The sequence below is a fragment of the Rhamphochromis sp. 'chilingali' genome, assembly GCF_963969265.1.
Source record: "Rhamphochromis sp. 'chilingali' genome assembly, chromosome: 21".
Taxonomy (NCBI): Eukaryota; Metazoa; Chordata; class Actinopteri; order Cichliformes; family Cichlidae; genus Rhamphochromis; species Rhamphochromis sp. 'chilingali'.
In genome coordinates, this window is record NC_137949.1 from 15,600,455 (window position 1) to 15,617,313 (window position 16,859).

General features: G+C 40.3%; 3 protein-coding genes across 3 annotated transcripts; all 3 read right to left on the reverse strand.

Annotated features, from left to right (window-relative positions):
* Nucleotides 1–387: 387 nt before the first annotated feature.
* On the reverse strand, nt 388–9,212 carry slc66a3 (solute carrier family 66 member 3). Its single transcript, XM_080871202.1, has 7 exons — nt 8,964–9,212; nt 4,134–4,216; nt 3,644–3,713; nt 3,476–3,533; nt 2,996–3,116; nt 1,780–1,821; nt 388–852 (listed from the first exon to the last, which is right to left on the reverse strand). Exons 1-7 carry the CDS (start codon nt 9,110–9,112, stop codon nt 752–754), a joined length of 624 nt encoding a protein of 207 aa, XP_080727328.1. The 5' UTR covers nt 9,113–9,212; the 3' UTR covers nt 388–751.
* Nucleotides 9,213–11,638: 2,426 nt separating this feature from the next.
* On the reverse strand, nt 11,639–13,393 carry LOC308389497 (tripartite motif-containing protein 16-like). Its single transcript, XM_080870947.1, has one exon. The coding sequence runs from the start codon at nt 13,367–13,369 to the stop codon at nt 11,846–11,848; it is 1,524 nt and encodes a 507-aa protein (XP_080727073.1). The 5' UTR covers nt 13,370–13,393; the 3' UTR covers nt 11,639–11,845.
* Nucleotides 13,394–14,787: 1,394 nt separating this feature from the next.
* Nucleotides 14,788–16,135, reverse strand: cimip5 (ciliary microtubule inner protein 5; the record flags this gene model as incomplete). Its single annotated transcript, XM_080870948.1, has 3 exons — nt 14,788–15,055; nt 15,438–15,474; nt 15,999–16,135. 3 exons carry the CDS (start codon nt 16,133–16,135, stop codon nt 14,876–14,878), a joined length of 354 nt encoding a protein of 117 aa, XP_080727074.1. The 3' UTR covers nt 14,788–14,875.
* Nucleotides 16,136–16,859: the final 724 nt, after the last annotated feature.

The window sequence follows — 16,859 nt, forward strand, 5'->3', positions numbered from 1 at the left end:
TGGAATAATGAGGGAACAAGTCTCACCTGGGCATGGAACTGCTCGTTAGCTAGCTGTCCAATTAATTTTGAGCCTCTGAGAGGACCTTGAATACAAATGGCCTGAATACCAAACAGTCTCTGCAATACTTTTGTTAAACCATATTGATTAAAACTGAAAGTCTGCACTTCAGTCAAATCCTGTTTGATTTGAAATCCACCGTGGTGGTGTCGCAATCATAAGAACTGTGTCTTTGTCCAGAAACATGGTGAGTTACAATAAAGCAAATTAAATCACATCAATCTGAGATTGAATTTGTGGCATATTTCATGCAATGTTTTGTTTTGAATTTTGGCAGTGTTGAGCTCCCATACTCAACTTTCTATTTTAAATTAAATGACCTCACTGTAAAAGGTAGAATTTGGTTTATTGAAACAGTTCAGAAAATAACTTTACATATACAAAAGCTTTTCCAAAACAATTTACCCGGAATAGGATCGTTTCACATATACGTGGGGTCGTGTCTAACAATAGATTTTTTTTTTTTTCACAGACTGTATGGCAAAGCATTGGTCTCTCTTCCTATCAACAGATTTTTACAAACTGGAATGTTATTCAAACAAATGTGTGGCTTTAACAGGGAAGACAGACTATATAAAAAATCATCTCTCTGCTGATAGACCTCTTGTTACCCGTCAGTTTCATTTTACAGTACTGGTTGTGCCTAAAGTGACCCAGTCGTCTTTGATCTGCAGAATCCAGTGTTAAACACTTAGTCTTTCTTCTTGGAGCTGCTGCCGCGTCTCTGATAGTGGAGCACAGTGAGCAACACCCACAGGTTCAGCAGGGTCATCGCTATGAACCGCACCAGAACTGTTGCAAAGAGAAAAGATGATCAGAAACACGGAAGCTGACAGCGACGTCTCTGAATCACACAAGGACAGCAGAGCTGGAGTTACAAATGGTGACTACTCGGAGATACTCCAGGTAAAAGATGCCTGAAATCCTTTGGTCTTATAAGAAACTGCAGGTTTCCGGTGATGTGTAAATTTGTATGACAGTCCTGTTACTGACGTTCATTATTGTAAAGAAGCAGCCCTTTAGACCTGCCAGTTTAATTAATTATGACTGAAAGTTAGCCATTAATACTAACCAGACTCCGGTTCTCCTCCTCCTATCCTTAGCATCCTCCTTGTGTCCTCCACTACATCCCCAAACCTTCTGTGTGGTCTTCCTTTTTCCCTCCTGCCTGGCAGCTCCACATTCAAAATCCTTTGTATAGTACATCCACAATCTCTGCTCTGCACACGTCCAAACCATCTCTCCCTGATATTCTCATTTCTAATCCTGTCCATTCTGGTCTCTGCCAATGAAAATCTTACCATCTCCAGCTTCACCTCCTGTCTTTTTGTCAGTGCCACCATCTTCAAACCATACATCATAGGAGGTCTCACTAATGCTTTGTAAACCCCACTTTTACTCTTGCTGAAATATAGAAGTATGATGCATTACTGATAGATTACTGAACGGGCCCGGGTGGCCTCATCCGCACTAACGTCCCTTTTTGTTTTAAAGCAGTCTAATCTAAACGAATTCGACCGCTAAGTATAAAACAAAGTCACTATTCACTTCCTTGTGGTTTTTATTTATTTAGGATATTTCCCAGAGAAGAGCACAAAAAATGCTCGTTTTAAATCTACGATGGTTATTTAGAAAACAAATCATTTTCCCTTGAAGTGTTCATTAAAAATTCTGGGATGCAACACCTCCCACAGTCATTAGTAATTCAGACAGACTTACCCTGCACGTCTCCAGTTGTCACTGTGGTGGTGTAAATCCGAGCTGAAACAAAGAGGAAGCAGAGTTAATGACATCCCTGTTACCCGACAGAGCGTCTGATCATTCATTAATGAAGCGTTGGATTGCTCATTTATTAAATTGGGGGCTGAATAAACACTACCGTGCATATTCATGAAATGAAAGAGTAGACTTGTTACTTTAGGGAGGGGGATTTATGTGAACTGATAAAAGTGCTTAACAGGATTCAGTTTGACAGCGATAGGACTGCAGTATGAAAAGTAGCAACAGTATCCTTGGCACGTTTTCATGCTGCAGTTTGTTACAATTTCTGATAATCACACCGTATTTGCTTTTTCTTTTCTTTTTTTAAGCTGAGTACAGAAACAAGTTTAAGTGATCTACTGAATATAGACTCAGGGCTCAGCTTTAATTTGAGGAGTTAAATTTAAAGTGATTCCAGTTGTTGTTTCTACCTTTAATTTTAAAATGCAACTCACTGGGTTTTGAATAGGTGATCGACTCGCCTACTATAGAATATTCCACTTAACTTTCAGATCCCCTTGAGGTGATTTTGCAGTAAGTCTTTGCTGCATTTGTATGAATCTGAGCAGTTTATCCCCACGAACAGCGGTTATGTAACATTTTTACAGAGTTGGATTATGAAACCTCCACATTTCTTTTCACAAGTTGATCTTTATCTATCAAAAGTCTTCTCTTGATGATGACCTTTGTGAATGGTTTCTTCTTAATCATGGAAAGGATCCTGGGATCATACACCAATATAAACTGTGTACATCCAGGTTGTAGGGCTCACTAGCTCAATTTTCCTCTCAAATCAGCATTAATGTGTTCTTGCTATCTTTTGCTTGTATTTGGCTTTCAAATAAAATTAGCAGTAGATCTTTTAATTCCTAAAGTTATTATAATTTTTGAAGAAATTGCTGAGACTTCTCCACAAAGACTACTGAATTACTTTTTAACGTATTATGAATGAATGGTAAAATCCTCAAACTTAACCTCAAAGTTTTTATTTTAAACTAAGTTATAATACTACAACTTCAATGTCGTTTGGTACACAGCTAAAAAAGAGAAATTTTTTTCAAAACTGTGCCAGTGACAGCTACGAACTTAAATGTATATCTAATCATACAGTGGGGAATGCAACAACAACAAAAAAAAAAAAACACAGCGAACACTGTTGGCTGGTTAAACTCACCCATACACGTGTAGGTAGCTAGAGCCCAGGAGAGGGCACTAACCTGCCTGCCGTCCTTTGACCTCCACAGGCATTGCAGCTGGGCAAACTTACTGGCTGCACTAATAAATGTGCACAGGCTCTGAGAGGAGAAGGAGGTCAGATTTCATGTGATAACAAGCTGAACATGGAGCTGAATTTCCAAAAGTTTCAAACACCTTCTGCTGCTTCGGTCAAACTTTAAGAGGAAAGGATGTGGAGGGTTCGCTGCTCTCACCTATTTAAGTGCAAAACGCCCTGAGACATGTTCATCTCATTAACCAACCGGGCCATTTGGCATTTATAAGGTCTGGGTGAGAAACACTGGGTGAAATGAGGTCTGTATAAGTTTCTTCTCAAAGCTCCACCTCATTGCCCCTGACTGATGACATGCCATCTCTTTGCTGACTCTGTCTCTCACGCACACACTGACTTATGATTGATTTTAAACAGGTTTATTACCATAGCCAAATCTATGATCCACTTCTCCAGAGTCAGGAGCCTCCAGCCTCCCACAAACCTGAGCACAAGTACGTTAAGGCAGGGACACAAAAGTCTAATGGGTCATTGATTTCTGCACAAATTGAACGAGCACTTTCACATCAATTGGTGCGATAAGTGAAAGGATACACCACGGCGTAGATGAGGCTCTGCCGCAGGCTGCCGTTGTAGTGAAGAATCAGGAGGAGGAGGATGACGTCTGAGGACACACGGCGGGTTATAACTTGCACCATTTACAGCTCTGTTTGATTTCCATTTCAAGGGCTGCTGATATTTGCAGATGCTTCAGAGTGTATTCAGACTCCTTCTGTTTTTTCCAACTTTATTTTGCCCATCTCTCTACCCTTAATTACACTTAATGAAAAGTCTTAATTTCCTCCACCACTGCCACGGGCATGAAGTTGCCAATCATATGTGCAGCTTTACTAAACAAGATACGTTAATATGACTGAGCTCCTTTTGAATGATCTCAATAGACAGAGACTACAGAGAGCAACACGAGGCATTTAAGACTGAATGATAAACTAATTAAGGAATCTGGATCTAAGGCAAGGTTGAAAAAAAGACACTTGCGGAGATAATTATAAGCAGAGGAAATTTATGTAACAGCATAACTTACCTTGAGCAATGAGGATGGGATATTCCAAGTAGGTTGGCGGTGGGTAGTCGTAGTACATCTGATATGTTACAAAAACAATGAACCTGTAAAGCATATGGTGTCAGGTTATTAAACTGGAGGTGTTTTGTTATATTCAGTACTGATTAAAATGAGAAACAATGCTCAGGGGCAAACGAGCCAAAGAATCAGTGGCTGCTTAAAACTTGATGTTGTGGGAAGGGATTCACACGGGGAGTCAACAAGCAGTTTCTGAGCCAAGCGGCGGCATGATGATCAGTTCATTCACTCTTTTATGAGAGCAGCTCGACTCGGTGTGCTCAGCAAACACGATGAATCAACAGTGGTAGCCTTCAGCAGGAGAAGGTCTCCTCTATAGAGGGCTGAACTGACTGCAATCAAACCGTAAAGAAATCAAGATGCCATTAAATGTGCCAATAGTTGTTTTTTTTGTTTGTTTTTTAAAATCAAATGAACTAATATACACTCAACAAAAATATAAACGCAACACCTTTGTTACTGCTCCCATTCCCCATGGGATGGATGTAGAGACCTAAAATTCATTCCAGATACACAATATAACCATCCCTCCCAAACAGTGGTCACAAATCAGTCCAAATGTGTGGTAGTGGGCACATCTGCTATATTGAGATAATCCATCCCACCTCACAGGTGTGCCACATCAGGATGCTGATCTGACATCATGAGTAGTGCACAGGTGTACCTCAGACTGCCCACAACAAAAGGCCACCCTGGAATGTGCAGTTTTGTCTCACAGCAAAATGCCACAGATACCACAAGCAATGAGGGAGCGTGCAATTGGCATGCTGACAGCAGGAATGTCAACCAGATCTGTCGCCCGTGCATTGAATGTTCATTTCTCAACCATAAGCCGTCTCCACAGGCGTTTCAGAGAATATGGCAGCACATCCAACCGGCCTCACAACCGCAGACCTCGTGTAACCACACCAGCCCAGGACCTCCACATCCAGCAGGTTCACCTCCAAGATCGTCTGAGACCAGCCACCCAGACAGCTGCTGGAACAATTGGTTTGCACAACCAAACAATTTCTGCACAAACTGTCAGAAACCGTCTCAGGGACGCTCAACTGCATGCCCGTCGTCCTCATCGGGGTCTTGACCTGACTCCAGCTCGTCGCCGTAACAGACTTGTGTGGGCAAATGCTCACATTCGATGGCGTCTGGCACGTTGGAGAGGTGTGCGCTTCACGGATGAATCATGGTTCACATTGTTCAGGGCAGATGGCAGCTGAGAATGTCCCAGTTCTTGCATGGCCAGCATACTCACCGGACATGTCACCCATTGAGCATGTTCGGGATGTGCTTGACCGGCGTATACGACACCGTGTACCAGTTCCCACGAATATCCAACAACCTCGCACAGCCATTGAAGTGGAGTGGACCAACATTCCACAGGCCACAATTGACAATCTGATAGACTCCATGCGACGATGTGTTGCACTGCATGAGGCAAATGGTGGTCACACCAGATACTGACCGGTTCTGGGTCCCCAGACCCCCAATAGCGCAAAAAACTGCACATTCCAGGGTGGCCTTTTGTTGTGGGCAGTCTGAGGTACACCTGTGCACTACTCATGATGTCAGATCAGCATCCTGATGTGGCACACCTGTGAGGTGGGATGGATTATCTCAATATAGCAGATGTGCCCACTACCACACATTTGGACTGATTTGTGACCACTGTTTGGGAGGGATGGTTATATTGTGTATCTGGAATGAATTTTAGGTCTCTACGTCCATCCCATGGGGAATGGGAGCAGTAACAAAGGTGTTGCGTTTATATTTTTGTTGAGTGTATAATTTTTTTATAATTTGCTTCTATATTTAGCTACCTTTATATCGATTAATTTTCCATTTTGTTTATCAGTGTATTATTTTTCCCATTCAAGTATTTTCCTTTGCTTTTCCCCCTAAACATCTATTATTCCATTTTCCTTTTTTTATTTTTCATCTCTGCTAAATTATGCAAGTGTGCTTGCAGATTGCAGTGGTTAGAAATGCATAAAGGAACGTAAAAAGACAAACAGAAATGTTTGCAGAGATAAATGAAGGGAAAATGAAATGGAAATAAATACAATGTCAGCGCTCATGAATGCAAAGATAGAGTGAGGAGCAAGTTAAGGCACTTTAGGAGTCTGACTTGGAAGACTTGGATTTTATAGGTAAAGAAAGAGAGCTCTGTGTAGACCCAGGAACCAGGAGAGAGATTACAGCTGTCAATTGGCTGAGGACCACACTGGCATCACCTCCTAACTAGGGAGAGGGAGGTTTGAACTCCTCTGCTTAGACTGTTGCTCTTACAGCCCAGACAGGCAGCACAAAAGCGGATGGATGGATGGATGGATGTACTGAATACATCAAAAATTTAAAAAGAAAGCAAATGAACTGAGATATTCATGCAAAGACAAGTAAATAAAAAAAGCAAGTAAAAGCATCTCAATTCATGTCCCATTTTATAAAATACATTTATACATACAGTTTACATTTGGGGCATTTGATGACATAATCCATTTTTACTTCTGCACTAATGAGTTTGTTTTGATTCTGGCAGGTTTGAGCCTCCCAGCCCTGTTATGCAAGCCACCGTACAGATGCATACATGTGCACACAGAGAGATTCCCACAGTGTTAAATAAACAGTATAACACAATAACATCATATGGTGAAATCAATAGCAGATTAACCTATCCACTCTCAGATAGGCTTTATTGTGTTGGGACTTTTTTTTTTTGTTCCTAGGAAGAGGTAGTGATCAATAAAGCCAACTGCCAGTTAATATAATCTAGAATAGAGCTATTTAATATTGGCGTGTGTGGAAATGATTTTCCACTAGTGACAAAACCGTTCATGCCGAATGACAAGAGTGCTTTTCTTTGCTGCTTTGTAGCCATGCTGTGTAGATTACTACTAACTACATAAACGTCTTCACTGTTTCAGCGTGGCATGCACAGTGACAGCAAGCTAACGCTTACCAAAACAGTGGGGACATTTCAGACAGTGCAGCCACTGCCAGGCACCAAGGAGAGAGAGAAATTACGCAGACTTACAGACACGGTCTTTATCCGTCCTGCTCCAACAGTGAAGGTAACCACAACACTTCCTGTTCAATGCATAAGAAGCACTTCAAGCTCTAATCTGCTGCACTGATTCAACAGCAGACTGCACAAAGCTTCACACAGAGCCAGCCGAGGCTGACTCTTACCCCGTTTTTAATCATTTAACCAAAATCTTCAGCTGTGCAAACAAAGCACAATTGTTCAGTGTTGAGCCTTCGCAGTAGGATTATATTTTTCATTTTAAGGTACTGTAGTTTTTCAGCTGTTAGGAACACAATCTCTTTGTGTCCTATTTAAGTTTTAATCTGTAAGAAATACTCATTTCTTTTATCAAAGTGAAAGTGGTATTTATGCCAAAATGTATTGCTATACATCAGCGATTCTGTAGGAGTTTTAGGATGGGGGTGTCAAACCTGTTCTCCATGAGCTGCCCAACGGATCCAGTCTGACCCCCTGGATGGCTTTAGTCACTCAACTTTTATAATGAAATGCACTGCTAATCCTGCAATCTGGATACTATACAGGAGTAATACATCTATATAAATGGAAATACAGAGTACTATTATATTGGAGTATAACTTGTGTGTTTGGTTCCAAAAGCTTATCATCTGAAGGCAGTTTTGGTCTTTAGCAGACTTACTGTGAACAGTACAGTTGATTTCACACAAAACAGAAATATTGTTAAAATGCTAAAATATGTCTTAAAAGCTCTCAGTCCGTCTCTCCATAGATAAAACATGGACAAAAGTACATAAAGCTTAACTATGGCAAAATGTGTTGACTGCAATGCTGAGGATGTTACATGATAACCATTTTCAGGATGCTACTGAGGCCTAATGTGACCGAATTTTTTATACTGTAATGTTAGCTAATGGAGAGCACTTTGTCTGCAACAGTTTGAGGGTGTGTTGGAGTAAGAAAAGAAATTTCTTTAGGGATGAAGTTTGCACTTTTTCTCTGTACCTGCATGGGTTCCTTCCACAGTCCAAAGAAATGCAAGTAAGATAGCACTGTGTTATACTGAAAATGCAGGATAGGTATTGCCGATACTGATACTTATGACGTATAAAGGCAGCTTGTGTTGGGGAGACCAGTGTCATGATTTATGATCAATCATCAATTTGAAAATTATGTACACATCTCAATGAGCAATAAAATCAAACGTTTCGGGTTTTCATGTATTTTGAAGCTGATTTTTTTTTCGGGGGAGGACACCTGAAACTTGCCTCTCTCTAAAGCACTTAGTCAACTTCTGTTGTATCAATATGCTGTAGAACTAAGTATCGGTCCTATCACGCTAGTATCGAGTCAATACCAATACCAGCGATTCTATCACCTGTACTGTAGGGTTACGCGGTGATTGTAACATTCTGACTTACTGGTAACATTCAACGTTGTTAGAATGTTACCAGTAAGGTGGTAACTTTTAAACATCGTTTATCCAGCCTTTAAGGAGAAAGAATTTTGGTAACAAAGACAACACCAGAGCTTTTAGTGTTGAGCGTCTCGCAGCGTTTTCAGAAGAAGCATTTGTAGCTGCTCTCTGACAGGATGAGTCCGCCTTTACTGCTGAACACCAACCACAAGTGAGGAAGAGGAAGACGTCCCATCATCACAGCAGCTTGAAGTTACTAAATTACATGGATACTCGCACACGTGAACAGATTATGTAACAAAATTTAAGAGCAAGAAACAACAAAAAAAAAAAACATCCCAGAAGCGGGACAGCAGCCTACCCGATCAGCTCCAGCAGAAGGCTGTTGAGGCTCACTCCGGTCGTAGATTTCGCTCGCATCAGTACAAAGATCTGCGGGAACTTGAGCACCATGCACACAAACAGTGTGCTGAAATTCGCGATGTGCAACAACGTGTCGACCTGCTGCATGTTGTAAAGAGAGGGATTACAAAATGTAAACTTTAGATTGACAGATCTATGCTAATTTCTATCAAAAAACGACCCGCGGACCCTACTGCTCTGCCTCCACAATCAGACTGCTCGAATTTACAAAATACTTCCGCTTTGAACTTTCAAAATAAAGGTGACTGTGACTATGTGGAAAGCGTTAGAACTTTTAGGCTATAGTCTGAAACTTAAAGAAAATAAACAATTATATGAATGTGTGTAAAAAGTAAAAAAAAAAAACAAACGTCTAACACAAATCTATTCATAGAATGATAGAGACTTTCTTTTAGTTTGAAAGTGCACCTGTTTCACCTCCTCTTCTTAGCCGTTAGCTTGGCAGGTTCTCGTCAGACGGCATCTTTTCTCACTTCCGTACATCCACTGAACGCTGATTGGACGGCACACAGCTTCGCCCGGAGTATTTGAAATCTGTACTTTCTGAGCACGAAAAATCATTTCCTCTCATGAGTCTGGGCCTGCGCTGTAGTTTTTGTTTTGTTTTTAATATTTTCATACTTTGCTTTTCTAAAAACATCACAGAAAGCACCAACGTAGGAACTGTTACCATGTTACAGGCAAACTCCTCAATTGTTGCCTTGAAATATTGAAGTTGGTGCCAAAGATTCACACCTGCACCTTGAAGCATCTTGATTCTTCAGACATTGGGGCCCCAAACAGAACAGGACGACATTAAAGAAAAGTTGAAACAGAACGTTTCCGTGCCCTTTAGGTGGGAAATCACTGTGAATCAGCTTGTCTCTGATAGCAAAAGGCATACATTTAAGATGTTTTCAAAGGTTTACAACAGGGATGTATACAGGGTGCTTTGTTTTTAAGTGGGTGACTACAGTGATTGCATACATGATTACATTATTATAAAGATATAAATTTTTTGTCACGGTCTGTATGGTAGACCGTGGGGATGGGGGGAAGTAGGACCCAAAATGCAGGATTCCTCACAGCAAACAGCGCGTTTATTTACAGTGCAATAAATGACAATAAATCCCCGTGCTCTCCCTTGACTGCCGCATCATGTCTTCCCCAAAAAGTAAGTGTCCGTGTGCTCTCCGCACACATCCACCAGGCCTGATGATGCCTGAAACTCAGTGATTTGCCACACCCACACACACAGCCACTGATACACACAAACAAGGAACAACAGCAACACATGTCCATGAATTATTCAAGAACCCTTTTTCCCCAGACCTTTAATTCAAAAGAGAATTTTTTTTTTCTGTGAAAAAAAAATATTTCTTACGTAATTACTTTGGTGTAGTATTAATAAGGGGGATTTGTTATCAATAAGAAAAGCTGTAAAATCAATGTAAATACAGCTAAAAGTTAAAAATCTATCTGAGATTTTATGCTTGACACCCCTGGTTTAGAAAAATCTGGAGACGGTACAAAAGCAGTCAAATAGCAATCACAGGAGGATTATTGTTCATAAGATCTTAGCCAACAATTACAGAGGAATGCATTTCAGCTGTTTGGGGCTTTTGAAAGAGGCCTGCTAAACAGAAAAGACAAGTAAGTAAAAAGATAAAGAAAAAACTAACCAGTGTTTATTTAAACTAAGGGCAATGACTGATTTCTGTGAATGATATATTACCAAATGAATGCTTCAGTTGCGTGAATGTGTGCACTCACATATCCAATTTAAATTCATAATATTGTAGCGGGCTAGGGGGAAGGGCCACTGGCCCAAGGTCTTATGGGACTGTATACCTGATGTTAACGTGTTGTAAGTTGTAGGGTTATAACGGCAGTTACAGTTATCAGGTGTTGATTTGCCATTTTTGTGTTAGTGTGTAACATTAGTCCTGCTGTGTGTTCTGTGTTTGGTGTGGCTGGTGGAGCACAGTGAGTTAGACGGCTGTGTCCATTTACCACCTCTCACTGCTGTGTGTGTGTGAAGGGGTGTTCCTAATAAAAGATTGTGCTCCCTGTAGCTTAGTATAACAGCTAAGGCAGAAATAGCAAGTTAAAACAGAAGTTTCTGTCTCCTACTTGTCTGAGCTTGCCACAATGTTAAGATTCATCCAGAGAAAAAGAAGAGAAATCTTCTGTTCAAAACACAAAGCTTCTTTTTCAGGTGTAAGACTCTCAGTTATGCTTTCATGTTGCTTTTGTTTTTTGGCCATCAGGTTTGTACAGTAACCTGGATTTAAGACAGGAGACATTTGTTTATTTGTTCAACTTTAATAACTCTGTAAGGCTTCAGTTTATTAACATAATGAGTAAAGTGTGGACATCTCGCTTCTTTAGTCAAGAAAAATCTCACCAACTGATTCACAGTATCAGCTGTTTACAAGCAGATAATCACCAGTGATCAAAGAGGTTGTAATAATGATAATGTAAGTCTAGGTTCTTTGTCTGTACATTTATTTGAACAACTTCTGATCTATTAAAACAGAACCTAAAAAAACAAAAACAAAACTGACCCAAAAGGACAAAAGATTAAGTCAGGATAAAAAAAAGTTGTAGCAAAGACCATTAAAAAAGTATGCCTTAACATATTTCTTGAAAATATCATTAATCAAGACACTATTATAAGTCAGCATAGATAAATGCAGCACAAACATAGCAGTAAAATAGTTCTGAAATATACCCATACATGAAAACTGACTTCAAAATTAATTCTCTACTCAATAGAAAGTCTGCATTGGCATTCTGCGAACATGCATTTTAACTAACTGTCCCTTACATGACCTCTCTCTATTTGAGTTTCCTGAACTCAGCAGTATCTCCATAATCTGAAAGCCGAAATCCAGCATGAAGCGGGTGAGTGAACGTGGTCTGGACTCTGTGGAGGAGAGTCATGGTTTCAGAGACGTTATAAAAACACAGAATACCGGCACTGTGATCCAGGTACACTCCTACTCTCCCAAACTGAGGACCTGAGACAGCCTTGTGAGAATTGTTGTGCACAAATTTAAAACCATTTCGGTCACAACATAATGCCCACGATGTCCTATTGAATCCTAATCCGCATTCATCTGAGAGCAATGATCTGCTGGTACTCTTGTATGCGACTGCTATATAAACCTGTTTCCCGCTCCACTCCACCTCCCAGTAACAACGTCCAGTCAGACTCTCTCTACTCATGACTTGACACCATCCAGTGAATCTGTCTGGATGACTAGAATATGACTGCTGTTCTTTCACAGCTGTGGTTTTTCTACCCCCCTCACATAATAACACTGATGTGTTAGCTGTGTTCAGATCCATTCTGATTTCACGTGAATATCTTAGGAATCCAACTCTGGTCTTTGGCACTGGTTCTGACAGCAAAACATCCACCTCAGTGACTGTCAGTGAGATGTTTGTCCATTTCTCTTTCAGAACATCCTGCAGTTTATCACTGACCTCTTTCACAGCTGCTGTCAAATCCTCAAAGTACCTCAGAGGACGGATCTCGATGCTGGATGAGTCTGTAGACTCATTAAGTGCTGACAGTAAGGAGTAGCTGTGTAGAAATTGGTTGTGATCCTCTGTGCATGACAGCTGCTCCAGCTTGGCGTCATTTCTTCTCAGCTCAGCGATCTCCTGCTCCACCTTCTCCTGAAGCTCTTTGACTCGACCCACTTCAGTTTCCTGCTGGGATCTGATCTGCTGCTTCAGATCTGAGCTTCTATTCTGCATGAGACAGATGAGCTCAGCAAAGATCTTTTCATTTTCTTCCACTGCTTTATCAGCAGACTGATTGATGGACTCCACCTCCTGTTGAAGAATCGTCACGTCTTTCTCTCGGTCACGGAGTCTCTGCTTGAGTTTTTGTCGACTCATTTCCAGCTCCTTCTGCTTCTTGGTCCTTTCTGCTTCAACTGGGACTGTTTCGTGGTATTTATGGCCAATCAGTTTGCAGTGACTGCAGATATGCTGCTGATCAGTACGACAGAAAATCTTCATCGGCTCATCATGACTAGAGCAGATGTTTTCCTGGAGCTTCTTGCAGGGCTCGACAAGCTTGTGTTTCTTCAATGGAGCCGCATTATAATGATCCTGAAGGTGTTTCTCACAGTATGATGCCACACAGACTAAACAGGACTTGAAGGCTTTCAGTTTTCTCCCGGTGCATACATCACAGGGTACATCTTCAGGTCTAGCATAGCAGTGATCAGCAGGAGCAGCTTGGAGTCCAGTCTTCTTTATCTCCTTCACTAAATTTGCCAACATGGTGTTTTTCACCAGGGCAGGTCTCAGTGTGAAAGTCTTCCTACACTGTGGGCAGCTGTGCATTCTCCTCCCCTTTTCATCCCAGTGGGTTTTAATACAGTTAATGCAGTAATTGTGTCCACAGGGAATGGTCACTGGGTCCTCGAGATGATCCAGACAGATTGAACAAGAGAAGATTTCCCTGTTCAGCTGAGCTCCTTTTTGTGCCATTTCTCCTCTCACTGTCAGCCGCTGTGTGAGTTTTCACTTCTATAGAAATGAAACACGTCCAAGATCTAAACAGAAACTTAGGAACAGGTTAGAGCTTGTTGCATTTCATAGCTGGAGGAAGAGGGAGGGAGGAAGAGCTGGGCTTGAATTTCATTAATAGCAGGGAAAAGGACAGTTTGAAGCACGCAGTATTTGTTCATCACCCCGTTGTTGTTGTTGTTGTTGTTGTTGTTGTTGTTGTTGTTGTTGTTTTGACAAAATTTAAGTAGTTGGTCATTTTCAGTTTCGTCTTGGAATCTGAGAATTTGAATGACTGCACAAACTCAAACAGTATGGAAGATCATGATCACCAAAATCAGAACTGAAATCAAATCACAATTGTCTAATAAATATACAAAACTGAAGAGAAACAAATGAAGGCTAAAATAAATGAATTAAACATGACCTCAATTAATATTTGCTTTACTATGTTTTAAACACATTCATTTTCATCATATTTAGTTTCTTGTTTCTGCAGGGTTTTGATCCTTTTCTGTGCCTCCTGTGTTACCACATCTCCATTTGTTCCTCTTTTATTTTATAGGTCAGTTCCTCATATGGCTCACCAGTTTCCCCTCATCCATTCTTTTCCCCAACCTCATTATTATCTTTATTGACTTCACCTTTCTGTTCATGTTCTCCTCTAGTTTCCTCTTGTTGGCTGTTTACTTGAATTTCAATTTTGGGGGGGATTTTGTCAGTGCTCTCCTGTTACTCTGTATAATGCCCCAGTTATCAGTTAATAAAACTTTTTGTTTAATCCACCTATCTTCTAGATCCTATTGCATCTTTGTACTGGGTGTAAACACATTTGGGTTTAATAGCTGATGATGTGTCCCAGCACATCCGTGAGATATACCCGTCATCTTTATGAATTTTTGCCTAGTGGTAATGAGAACCGTATCGGTACCAAAACAGAACCCTGTGGAACTCAATGAATAATTTTTATGTGTGAGGAGGATTCCTTACATTACACTTACATGAAAAAACGCGGAATCTATAGGAAAATTACAAGTGAACCTTATCAGTGAGTTTGATTAAAATATCAGGACTTTATAACAATACTGTTTCCAGAATCGTATTTTCTTTCAACAATGGCAATAGAAAAATATGAGTTAAAGTTGTATGACATCTGAAAACATGAAAATATAAAACAGACATTTAGGGGAAAAATACACAAAAAAAGCACAAAATTCTCAGCTCTTAAATTCTTTAAAAAATCCCTTTAAACATGTGCTACATTTTTTGGTTTAAGTAGCTTTATTCCTGCTTTGAAGTTGATTTGTGCTTGATTCTTCAACTCCGAGTGTCCAGAGTAGCCTAGAAAGGCAGCAGCTCTGGGTCTGGCTTTTGTTTGCGTTGGCCTGCTGGCCAGAGTGTCAGCCTTTCCTGTCTAAGCAGTTCATCTCCCAGTGGAGTGTTCAATCTGCTACCATACACTTGGTTGGTAGTGTTGGGAATGCAATCAGAGAAAACTGAAAGGTTGTTCGGAAAAGGTCCCTACAAACAAATGGGGGAGTAATGTAACAGAAGGTCACGATTCAAGCTGCTTTTTTCATAATACTGCAAAATCTTTCATACCTAGTTAATGTACCATTGTAAATGTTTCACATTTTAGTTTATCTCCGAAATTTCACAATGGTTTCGATACACTTTCTAGTTTGTTGCAGAAACATCTTTAAAATAAAAAAAAAAGCAAAAATCTTTTATCAAAGTTAAATCTAACAACTTCATCTTCCATAAATCACAATCAGTGGTAGTTTTTATTTGACGACCTATTAGTCCTTGTGTTCATCACTTATAACTGGTTGTGTTCAAAGCGTAAAGGGGAGTACATCTGCACTTTTTTTATACAATGTTGCATTACATGCATTTTTCTTACCATGTGATGAATATCCTTGATATCCAAGGTTTCCTCCCTGTGGAACAGATTAAGTTTGTTTCACTGATTTTTGAATGAACATGATCTGCCACTACTTGTTACTGAACCAGTGGTGCAATGTAACTTAGTACTGCATATTTGTACTTTAAAAAAAATTACTTGTTATGCTACATTTTTGAAGATTCTGTGAGAACGTGTTGTGGAATATTACATAAAAGCTATGAAGCATGAATAAACGAATATGATCCAATGATACAATATACATGTGACTGTATTTCTGACGTATCATTTCGAGTTTTTCTTATTTAATGCCTCTAAATACTTGTTTCAACACTTACAGAAATGATTTAACACAGTAAACTCCAGTGCAGTGCTGATTTTCATATCATGCTTTCTGTATGAAAGTCATCCTTAATGTTTTTCCGTACACTTTTATCAATTTATTATCAAATATTCTAATCAATTTCCTGTGCCATCCCCGCCTGCTTCTTCGTGGTTCTTATTAGAAAAATCCTGGCAAACTCGCCTGATAATTTAGACTACTTTTCAAACCATGCTCACCATTCCATTGCTGATTTCCTCTCTTTCCGTACCCTCTCTTTCCACAACTGGTCCTGTTTATCGGGATGGACCCGTGTCGTGTCGGCCAGTCGCTCAGCCCCAGCAGAGGACGCAGGCCTATTGGGATTCAAGCCCATCGTGGTAGCTAGATTAAATATAAATACTGTTTTGTTGCATAAAACTGCACACAGGCCACAAGCTAATGAGAGTTAAAGCACCAGTCAGCAGAGCTTGTGAAAGAACTGCCCGGATCTAAGCGATTGTTTTCATTTCCATGGAAACAGTCCTCAATACCGGCAGAATATGTCTGAACGAAATGAAATTATGTCAGTACCCCCCCCCCCCCCCCCCCCCCCCCCGAAAAACAAACAAACAAACAAAAATAACCTAACTGACTTACAATGACCAGTTCAAACTGCAGCTGATCAGTGTCTGGACCTTCTCTTCATATTTTAAATAGACAGCTACTCACCTTCTTAACAAAAACAAAACAAAAACAAAAATCTCCTACTATGCGCTCTGAAATAGCTCCTCTCATTTCCAATGACATCTCATTGGTTAGGTTGCCCATAGATGTGGATATGAATGCTAGCTGTGTTAGCGCTGAGCCATACTGGCGATCTGCCCAGGGTGTACCCCACCCCAAGGTAGCTGAGATGAGCTCCTGGTGGTACCTCGGTCCAGGTTGAGGACCAAAGGAGAATTTGCTTTTGAGGCTGTTGTTCAACTGGCTTTTATTGGACTTAAGATTTGTGGACACTTTTGGTACCTTATCTTATTTGTAAAAACACGGTGTGAATGTTGTTCTCGATAAGCTCTATAAATAAGCTTACCTTATAGAAATTTATTGTTATAGATGTA

Bases quoted from the DNA above. Each gene is read 5' to 3' on its own strand.
- slc66a3 (XM_080871202.1), bottom strand. From the start codon at position 9,112: ATGCAGCAGGTCGACACGTTGTTGCACATCGCGAATTTCAGCACACTG. The intron at 3,534-3,643 runs GTATCCTTTCAC...ACTTGTGCTCAG, and splicing joins AGCCTCATCTACGCCGTGGT to GTTTGTGGGAGGCTGGAGGC. The intron at 853-1,779 runs GTAAGTCTGTCT...TCTTTGCAACAG, and splicing joins GACAACTGGAGACGTGCAGG to TTCTGGTGCGGTTCATAGCG.
- LOC308389497 (XM_080870947.1), bottom strand. From the start codon at position 13,369: ATGCACAGCTGCCCACAGTGTAGGAAGACTTTCACACTGAGACCTGCC.